General features: G+C 41.3%; 1 protein-coding gene across 1 annotated transcript in view; it reads left to right on the forward strand.

The window, feature by feature from the left end:
- Window positions 1-10,570, forward strand: part of MAK (male germ cell associated kinase) — a 54,949-nt gene that overhangs the window by 39,934 nt on the left and 4,445 nt on the right. Inside the window, exons 10-12 of the mRNA XM_034660322.1 lie at window positions 290-462; window positions 3,302-3,450; window positions 10,329-10,548. Coding sequence (XP_034516213.1) covers window positions 290-462; window positions 3,302-3,450; window positions 10,329-10,548 — 542 coding nt within the window. The remainder of the gene's footprint in view (window positions 1-289; window positions 463-3,301; window positions 3,451-10,328; window positions 10,549-10,570) is intronic.

Here is a 10,570-nt window from a genome sequence, read left to right on the forward strand (position 1 = left end):
ACATTCAGAAACACTAATTATAGATCGTGAGGAGTCAATTCTGATCCTAAGTATTCGAGTCTCACCACAACCCAAATCCAGAGATCTCTCCTCCCTCTGAACTCCCTTCATATTTTTAGCATGTGCTACCTGTTTTTTGTTAATACTTTTCAATGTGTATATATGTATCTTCTTAACTATATGGAAGGCTCCTTGAGAATAGGTACTCTTAGTGTCAAATAGAATAGCTTGTGCATAAAAGGCATTCAGCAAATGATTACAGATGATGATGACTGATTTTTCACCACAGAAGCCAAATGGCACACTGGGTCATAAAAGTGCTCGGAGGCGTTGGGGTCAGACTGTGTTCAAGTCTGGAGATAGCTGGGAAGAGTTTGAGGACTGTGATCTTGGAGCCTCCCATTCCAAGAAGCCAAGCATGAGTGTATTCAAAGAAAAGAGGAAAAAAGATTCTCCATTTCGGTAAGATTTCACATTCCAGGAAAATATATTTTTATCATGCATCAACTTTATATTACTCATTACATATAAATGAATGAAGATGTTAAAAGACAATAAGTAGCTTACTATTGTTTTCTTCCACACACCGCAGATCTCTCTGCATACCTCTGGGAAGGTAAGACTCTTGACTTCTCGCAGTAATGATTCTCAGTATTAATGGCTGAGTGTTGCATTGCATGTGTGTGTTGGGGGGGGCGGTTCTTGTGAAGTTTTTAGTGTGCCCTACTGAATTATGATCACCATCATTCCCATTTGAAATCCGCATGCCTATTTGAAGAAAAGCAAAGCACAATCTACAAAGGTAATGGTTTCCTGATGGTGTTCAGATTCGCTAATTTGTTTGCTATTCTAAACTTTTTTGATCATTTCCTAAACTTTTTCTGGAAGTTTCATATCTCCGGCAGTCCTTTTCTAAGTCATCATTAGTGCACTATTCAACTTTGAAGTGAGGGTGGGTTAAATTTTATAAACAAAAGTTTGGAAAAATGTTGTCTTTTTTTCCCCCCCTCTTTGGAACAAAAGAGGAGGGAGAAAAGTATTGGCAGGAGGCAGGGAGTTTTATCTAATAGTTATCTGGCATTTACTTTGGGGCACACATGTCTCTGAAGTACATGGAAGATTTTGTTAGGAGGTCTTAATGCTTGGATAATTCTTAGTCAATAGGTTTCCAGATCCTCAAGTTCCATAGGTACTCTTCCCGAAAGCACATGAACTTTAGAACAAACATGCTTAATCCCCCTCCTACTTTATGCCAGAAAGTCACACACCTCGCAGCGTTTTCAAATCTGGAGTGGCATAAACGTGTAACCACCTTTGAGATGCCAAACAAAGGGAGGTCAGAAGACTGCCATCTTCGGCTCAGAAGCCTTTGTCGCCCTATACACATTTCTCTTCGGGGAAAGAAAACCCCACATTAGAAACAGGGCATGTTAGCCGGTGTTGGAAAGCATGGGGATTCAGAACCACTAAAGCACCACAGCCTAATGACGCCTATGCTTCTAAATGTAGCAGAATGTTCTGTGAAACTGATTTTTTTCAAAACCTATGGATATATGTCGTACATAATTTTTTGAAGATTCAGTGTTTTATGGAATAAAGTGGTTAAAACTTACTTTATCAAGTCATACCATGAAATATTCCAATTGTAGTTAATCCTCATATTTCATCTTATCAATTATTTACTGTTTTCTATCTATTAAGAAACAAGAAATGAAATGATTTAATTTATGATAAAAATTATAGATGTCAACAAAGATATGTAGAGAACTACATAGTTGCTTCTTTTTTTTTAACAATTCTTTGCATCTGCATTGGTGTACTATGTAGACAACTTGAAAACTTTTTTTTTAAAACCCATTGTCAACCTAATTCCAGCTGCATTTTATCATGTGTTTTTAGATGGAAGAGATTTGAATCAAAATCTATAGTTAAAATCAAGTTTGTAGTAAGTAAGTTTTACTTAATCCTGGCAAGGGAACAATTGGTAAATTTCTTGAATATCAATTATTCCATTTCTCTTGAAATCCTTTAGAAAAACTGTATGATAATGAATTCTTAATGTATATTTGTTCCATTTTTATTTTTTGGTATCTTCAGATGGCTTTATACAGTTTAGCCATAATAATAATAATTATTGATATACTCCCATTTATTAAGCACTTACCTAAATTTTAATTTATAAATTAAAAATAGTGTAGAATACTGAGAGTCAGATGGGTCGGATAAATAGGCTGCCTAAAGTCAGATGAGGCCTAATTCAAAACTATCTGTATCTCTGCCTTTCTTCTGTATCACACTGTTTCTTAAGCAACAGGAGCTCAGATACGTGGTGAACAGAGTGCACTCTGCTAGTCTCTGCTCAGTTACTCAGGCAGCCTAGGCTGCTCATAAAGAATACAATAGATCAAATACTAAAGTGCAAAACGTTCACTTACTAGTTTGTCTTTTTTTTAGCGAACAAAAGAAAAGATTTATACTTATATGCATGCCCGGTAGACAATTACTAAATACCTAGACGGTATTAAGCAAAGGTATGAACAGAATGTAGTCTGTCTTCATCCCACCAAATGTACAGCGGCGGAAGTAAGACCTTCAAGTAACACAAGAACAGAGCGTGTATTAAGTTCTGCTAATGAAGGAGCTGTAGGAGCCCAAGAGTTCTGTTTATGGGCAAATCACTCTGAGGAGGAGAGCAAAGTGTTTTTGGAATGAGCAGTTTTGAAAACGGGTAGGATATCAGCAGTTGGTAGGACTACAGTGGAATGAGGGAGAGGGAAAGAAGCCAGAAATGGGTGAGGCTGTTTCTAATGAAAGGGTCCTACCTGTGTCTAGGGCTACCCCAGAGCAGGCTGGGGTAGCCAGAAGTTCAAAGGGCCAACCAAGACAGTGTCGGTCTCTAAGGGGGTCCCAGACCACCTCACTGATCAGACATTACTTTCGCAGACAGGTAAGGTGGCTATGATTGTCTTCCCTTTCAATGTGCCATCTTCCCCCCGTTATTAATCCACAGCTGTAGCAGTGGTGGGAAAGCTAGAAACATTATACACAGGCAATTTGCTGCTCAGTTATAAACTTTCTGTCACATAATGTCTAGTATTAAAAATGATTGTGTGGACAGCCCAGTATCTGTTGGGGGAGAAGTTGTCATGTAGTGTCCCTATCAGCAAAAGGACTCTGATGGAAATCACTTAAGTGAGGTGACCTTGCCCTTGAAAAGATGACCAGGGGGTGGGTGAGAACACAGGAGCTGTTATCTTCACATTTTTTCACATCATAATGCTGCCTTATGTTGACTTTTAAGGCTTCCAGAGTCCGTACCCTCAGGCTCCAACCACTCAGCTGGGGAAAACAAGAGCTTACCTGCTGCTTTTTCCCTAAAATCTGATTCTGAACTGTCGACTGCCTCAACAGCTAAACAGTACTACTTGAAGCAATCAAGATACCTTCCAGGTAAGCAGAGAAAATAAAATGTTTACCGCCAACTAGGATAGAGGTCAGGCTCAAGTGTCCTGGAATCTTTGCAGGAAGGGCACCAGTAAGATAAAAAGTGTAATCACAGTGCTCCTTTGCTGGCTCGCCTTGTCAGTACTGGTTCCCAAGGACTTTTCTGAGTCTCCTGCCTCTGTGAAGTCTGCTCAAGAAATGCCTAGTCAAAAATCAAGATGAGAATAGGCTTCAAAAAATACCACCCTCGCCCACCAAGCTACGTCTTTAAGTAAGTGCTAAATTTTGTTAAAATAATTCTGCACCCCCATCACACCATTTCATAAAATGTGAGATTGTACACTGTTTCCTAAATGATCTTGATTATGTTTTTGAAAGATCATGGTGGGTAGAGCATACTAGGTGCCCAAGAGGGTCAAGGAGGCTGGTCAAGAGCCCATTGCATATGTCTGGATAGAGAGGGTAATGGCTTCCTCCAGAATGGTGAACGTGGAGACAGAAATGGGTGAAGTTTCAGTGTATTTCAATAGTGGAAAAACAGGTGCTGATAGATCAGCATGGATGATGGTAAAGAAGGAAGGAATTAGTGTTGGCTTCTAGGTTTTTGACTTGGCGATGACTGGGGGGATGGTGGTGACTTCCACTGAGAAAGGGAAGATTAGGAGAGGATAGGAGGTATGGAAGTGGAGAAATGGGAGTTGAGGTTGGGATGCCTAGCAAACATCTGAGTTGATCTATCGAAGACAACTGAATATATGAACCTGGCGCTTAGGAGAAAGATCTAGACAGATGGTGGGGAGTTTATGTTGTGCCTGCAAGCAGCATTTTCTCCTCAAAATCCACTTTAAAAAGAAAAGTTTAAATTCAATTGAGTCTAAAAGGGAATCAATTTTTAAGTAACTGTGTATCTATACAGATATATCTGTAGTCCAAAAAGAGGGAGAGAAGAAATTTTTCTTTTGTGGACATGGCCGTTTCCAGCTTTCTGAATGTAGTGAACAGGCCACTGGGTTCATGTGAGGAAGTCTCCAGAAGCAAGCCATGGTTTTCATCTCCCAGGAGTTTGGGAAGGAGGGATAAGGAAGACAAGAGACAAGGCTGAAACTGGATTGTTAGCAAGAGATTGCTGTGTAACATCTCTCCGTATACCTTTTAGGCAACCATATAAATTTCAGTTCTAGGAACCCAGTAGAGATCGACTCCTATTATCAGTAATTGAAGGGAAAAAATGAAATTACAGGGCTGTAAAAATGACTGGGAGAGGAAACAGGAGGCACAGCGGCTGCACAGGTTTAGCCACACGTGTTGAAGTTGAGATAAATGCAGGGAGAACAAAGCCAGGCTTTCGGACTACACTTCTCTGCTGAGTAGTAAGAACGAAGATATTATCCTATCCCAGGGAAATGGAAGAGATTGGCATGAAGTTATCCCTGGGTATTTGGAAATGTGTGGATTCAATGTTTGTTTTGTTTTAGCCTTTATAGAGGAGGTGACCCAGCTGGTCCGTAATAGATGAGCAGCATGTCTCCGTGCAGAAGGAAGGGGAAGACATCATGGGACCCATGGATAGCGTACACATTCATCTGTGCATGCTGTTGATTCCTTCATTTTATTCATTCACTCAGTAATACATATTAAGCACTTACTATGTGCCAGGTACTTAGTGACCTAGGCACTGAGATATCTATACAGCACTGAATAAGACACACAAGGTCCCTGCTCTCCGGAAGCTTGTGTTCTAGCGGAGAGAGAAAAGGCAAATTCACAGGTGGTGATGAGTGTTGTGGAAGCAGAGAGATGACCTAGAGTGTGGCTGCGGGGGACACTCTTCAATCCCCTCACCTTTGACCTGATACCAGAAGGATAAGGAGGAGGCAGTCAAGTGGAGAGCTGAGAAAAGATGTTTCAGGCGGAGGGAAAGACACTGGCTTGAGAAGTAGATCAACAGGCTGCATATTTGAAGCTTAAAGGCCTTAGGGGAGAGGAATGAGAGGGGAGGAGGGGAGAGCCAGCAGGATTCAGATGAGGCAGCACCTTGAGGGCAGGGGAAGGAATTTGGGGTTCATTCCGGGTCCGATGGAGGCCTTTGAAGGAACCTCAGGAGACGAGTGACATACAACACATGTGTTAAAAAGACTCTGTGCAAAGGATGGATTGAAGCAGGGCAAGGCTAGAAGCAGGGAGGCCAGCTGGAAGCTACCACAGTCCTCCAGGGGAAAGATGACGATGACCTCGAGGGAGCTGGGCTCTTGATAGATTTTGGAAGTGGGCTTGCTAACGGATGTTGGTAGAAAATAAGGGAAAAGCGAGTTTGGAGCTTGAATCCGAGCTGGATGGCGGTGCCGTGCTCTGAGAGGGGAAGACTGAGGAGGCACAGGATTGGGTGGTATAGAGATGGACAGTCCTGTGTGGGGGCTGTTGTGTTTGAGATGCTTGTGAAACATGCCAGTGTGGAGAGGCCACGCGGGCGGAAGGAGGGAAGAGCCAGACACGCGGAGGAGGGACCTGGGCCAAGGAGAACAGATACAGGAGGCCTCAGAGACTCCCGGACGGTATTTAAGTCCATGGATTGAGTAGGATCCCCTCCAGGGAAATTGAGTGGGAACCACGGTAGTGGCAGAAGAGGGGGAGCTGAGCAAGAGGAAAGGAAGGAGCCAGGCAGATGAGGGGGAGACCAGGCACAGGTGGTTTGCAGAGGCTAAGAAGGGAGAGTTTACCTGAAAGAGTTTACTGCTGAGCAGTTATATGAAGGGAAATGCCTGATAAAATCCGACAGTGGAGAGGTCCCTGATGTCCCTGGGAATGCAGTTTCAGTCTGGAATGGTGAGGGAGAACTAGGCTGGAGGAGGTTGAAAAGCGATGAGAAGTGAGAAGTTAGGTACTGAAAAGGCAAACTACTTTGTGGACATGTTCTGCTGTGAAGAGGAGATTAGAAACAGCATACTGGAGTGGGCTCAGGGAGCACTTCAATGATGGGGATTCTGGGGGGTCTTTGGAGCTCATCTACATGTGGACAGGAATGATTGCTTACAGAGGGAGGGATTAATCATGCAGGAGAGGAGGATACAGGAGGGACTGAAGTCCTTAGGAAGGTGAGGAGATTTGGAATTAAGATAATAAGAGATGGGGGCACTTTGAAAGCAGCAAAGACACCTGCCTTGTCATCTCTATCTAGATACCTGTAGGTTTGTAAATGTTGGTGTTGATACCATGAGGGAGTTCTGATCTAACTGCAAAAGCAGAGGATGTGGCAAAGTTCCCAGAACACAGATTTAAAAGGGATACTTTACCCTGTTGGAAAGGGAAAGGGAAAGGGAAAGGGAAAGGGAAAGGGAAAGGGAAAGGGAAAGGGAAAGGGAAAGAAGGAAGGAAGGAAGGAAAAGAAAGAAAGAAATAAAGAAAGAAAGAAGTAAAAGAAAGAAAGAAAGAAAGAAAGAAAGAAAGAAAGAAAGAAAGAAAGAAAAAGAAAGAAAGAAAGAAAGANAAGGAAGGAAGGAAGGAAGGAAAAGAAAGAAAGAAAAGAAAGAAAGAAAGAAAGAAAGAAAGAAAGAAAGAAAGAAAAAGAAAGAAAGAAAAAGAAAGAAAGAAAAATCATGTAGAAGTTGGTATTTTCTTATCTATACAAGGGAGCCCTCTGGTGGTGGGAAAGGCAACTGTAAATTTTTGTTAGGATAAATGGATCCAAAAACAGGATCCACCCTGTTTTCATATTTCTGCTCCGTAATGTGGTTTTCTGGGACATATTTTAGGGTATCAGAGACTGGTCTGGTCATTTCCTTTTTAATGAGAGAGAGCTAACAGATTCTGCATATTACTGTGGGTCAGAAGCTTAGCTGTAATTGAAACTTAATAAACAGACTTGAAATTTAGAATTGCAGGAAATCTAAACTTGAGTCTTACTGCTCCCCTGTTGGCATTTTTTGTCTTGAGGATGCCTCTCTACAGCTGGATGAGATTTGAAACTAGAATTGAGCTCAGTTCAGTCACCTGGACAAACATTTATTGAGCACCTATCATGAGCCAGCGACTACAGAGGATAGAAACTGTAATAAGTGATCCTTGATATTTGTGATCCAAAGTTATTTTTATAATTGAGTATCTTCAGTAATAAAAAAAATAATATCTTCGGCGGCCCTCTTTTTTTTTTTTTACCATAAAGCGAAGCATAAAAGGTCTTATTAAGCGTCAACCTTTAGGATCATAGGAGCTCTAGAAATGTACCATATACTTTCAGGGCAGCATGACATTATACTACAAGAATTGGCAGATCTGTGACACTGGCCTTCAGGGAGAGAAACGGAAGAGTCATAGTATTGACCTGCTACTGACCGGCTGTGTACTGGAGCAAGACTTTGAGATTCTGTTTTCTGTTACTTACAGTGGGGCTGCAGTCATCTCCCCGCTCACCCTGTAAGCCTTAGGTACTTAATTATAGCAAGGTAGTTGCAAGTAGAGTGTGCGACGCAATCGCAAGGCATCTCTCAGAGGTGCCTTCTGGTCTCACGCCCTGCTCCCAGAACCAGGGCTCCAGCACCCCGGATGCCGCCACGTTGGCGGGGACGGCGGCTCCCTCCACAGCACTTTTGAAACCCTGCTCCTTCTCAAGTCCCATTTATCACTTCTGTCCTTCCTGCCCCCCGCCCATGTCTTCAATGTCCTAGGTCATTTCTGTGCTTGCCTTTCCTACTGTGTTCTAAATTTCTTCACAGTACACACACATTCCTACATGATTTGACCCCTATTCCCCTCCAGCCTCATTTTATGCCAGTCCCTGTTCTCTCTGTCCATGGACCGTCTCCCAGTACTCCCCATCTCAGANAGGTCATTTCTGTGCTTGCCTTTCCTACTGTGTTTTAAATTTCTTCACAGTACACACACATTCCTACATGATTTGACCCCTATTCCTCTCTCCAGCCTCATTTTATGCCAGTCCCTGTTCTCTCTGTCCATGGACCGTCTCCCAGTACTCCCCATCTCAGATCCCAGGCCTACACTGTGGCCTCTCCCAGGAACACACCTCCCACTCCCTCCTGACCCCTAATCATATTACTATCTTTTAAAGAAAGATACTATCTTTTAAAGAAAGACTAGTGGAACTTTTAAAGAAAGTTGCTTCTGTTACTTGCCTGCCCCCTCAGCACCAGATTCTTTTGAACAATTTACACACCACTAAACTTTTAATGTCTCCCTTCCCATTAGAGTAGATTATAAGAGCCAAGAGTAGAAACTAGTCTGTTGTGTTCACCACTTTTTGTCCAATGCCACACACACTTCCTGGCACGTGATAGGTGCTCAGTAAATATTTGCTAACTGATTTAATCTCCTCCGAGGCAAGGGATGATGGTATAGTCATGTCTACCTCTATCTATCACAGTGTTTGCTACATAGAAGGTGCCCAGTAAAAGCTTGTAAACTACTATTTAAATGACTCAACAGTCTAGATTGTGTCTATTTCCAAGAAATCTGGAATCTTTAAAAAGGCATAATTAAAGCAATTATCTTTGCTAATAGATATATTTACTTTTAAAAACCTATTTAGGGATATCACAAGGCTAACTGGATTAACGAAATAATTTAGGTACTCAAGAGCCCATTCTTTGTTGAATTACACTTATAAAAACAGTTCATTTAAGGCAATTTTTAGTTTGCCCCCCTACCTTGCCCTTTCTTTTGGGAGGTCAAGGATTTTTTTTTTTTTTTTTTTTTTTTTTTTTGGTGAAGATTTTTTCATGCATTATTGCTATCTTCTTCAGTAAGTGCATCTTCTTGTCAGGTAATTGCCTTCTATAGTTCAATTTGTAAGTATTTTATCAGAAACCAAAATCCATAAGGAGCTTTATCCCATAAGAAAGGCAAATTATTTACCTGGAGGAGTGTGTCATTAGAGAACTGGTGACCAGTAATCTTGACAAAACCACCTGGCTTTTTTCTGGCTTCAAAACAAGGGATGTTATATGTCTCATAAATGGGAAACTTTACTAAGGAGTTCACTCTGTGAAAAGCACGAGCTCATCCCACCTGGAGAGATGCTAACTTCCTACATTAATGGTAGTCCTCAGTGAGGATTTTCCTTGTATGATGAGCTAAAGAGAACATTCCATGTACAACCCAGAGGCTTAGACTGTGTGATGTCTTTACCGTCCCATATGTCGCATCCAATTTATTGTCAGTATAAAGAAAGCAAGTTCAGGAGTTTTCAAATCTCTTAAAAAGTAAGTTAAAACACCACCCTTTGACCACTAGTACCAAAGTCCACAGTTGACTCCACGTTTCACAGATTTCAGGAAATCAAAAATACTGTGTTTAGATTTTACTATGTCTTATATACAAATAAGCTTCGTAGACAGATCTTGACACACNGCAGTTGACTCCACGTTTCAGATTTCAGGAAATCAAAAATACTGTGTTTAGATTTTACTATGTCTTATATACAAATAAGCTTCGTAGACAGATCTTGACACATCTACTTCCAAACTCGCAGTTCCCCTGAGTTCTTGGTCACATGTCTGTCTTCCTGGTCACACTAAGTGTTCCTCAAAGGTCTGGTACAGAGTTCATACTGAAAACAAGTAAATGACAAGGAAATAACTTTTTGAAGAAAATTTGGGTACCACCTCAATTTTTACAAGACATTTAGCAAGAAATGTCCAGTGTTCATATTACTTGTATGATAGAAAAGATCTTATGTTTATAAAATACACTGAGGATTCCAGATGTTGGAAGTATTCCAGGGTAAAGCTAACATCTGCTACATTGCAACATAAATTTATTTCCATTCTCCTCCTCCATGTTATTTCTGGTCTTCCTTTGAATGTATTATATATTTTTCCTTCAAGTTAATGGTCACACACTAACCTCTGAAATGATTATTTTGCTCTTCAAAGGTGTAAATCCCAAGAATGTGTCCTTGGTAGCCACCGGAAAGGATATAAACCCACATACTTGGAGTAATCAATTATTTCCTAAGTCATTGGGACCCATGGGGGCAGAACTTGCTTTCAAAAGGAGTAATGCAGGTAAAGGAAAAATACATTTTTTTAAAAAGATTTTATTTGTTTATTCGACAGAGATAGAGACAGCCAGCGAGAGAGGGAACACAAGCGGGGGAGTGGGAGAGGAAGAAGCA

This window comes from Ailuropoda melanoleuca, chromosome 5 (assembly GCF_002007445.2).
Source record: "Ailuropoda melanoleuca isolate Jingjing chromosome 5, ASM200744v2, whole genome shotgun sequence".
Classification (NCBI taxonomy): domain Eukaryota; kingdom Metazoa; phylum Chordata; class Mammalia; order Carnivora; family Ursidae; genus Ailuropoda; species Ailuropoda melanoleuca.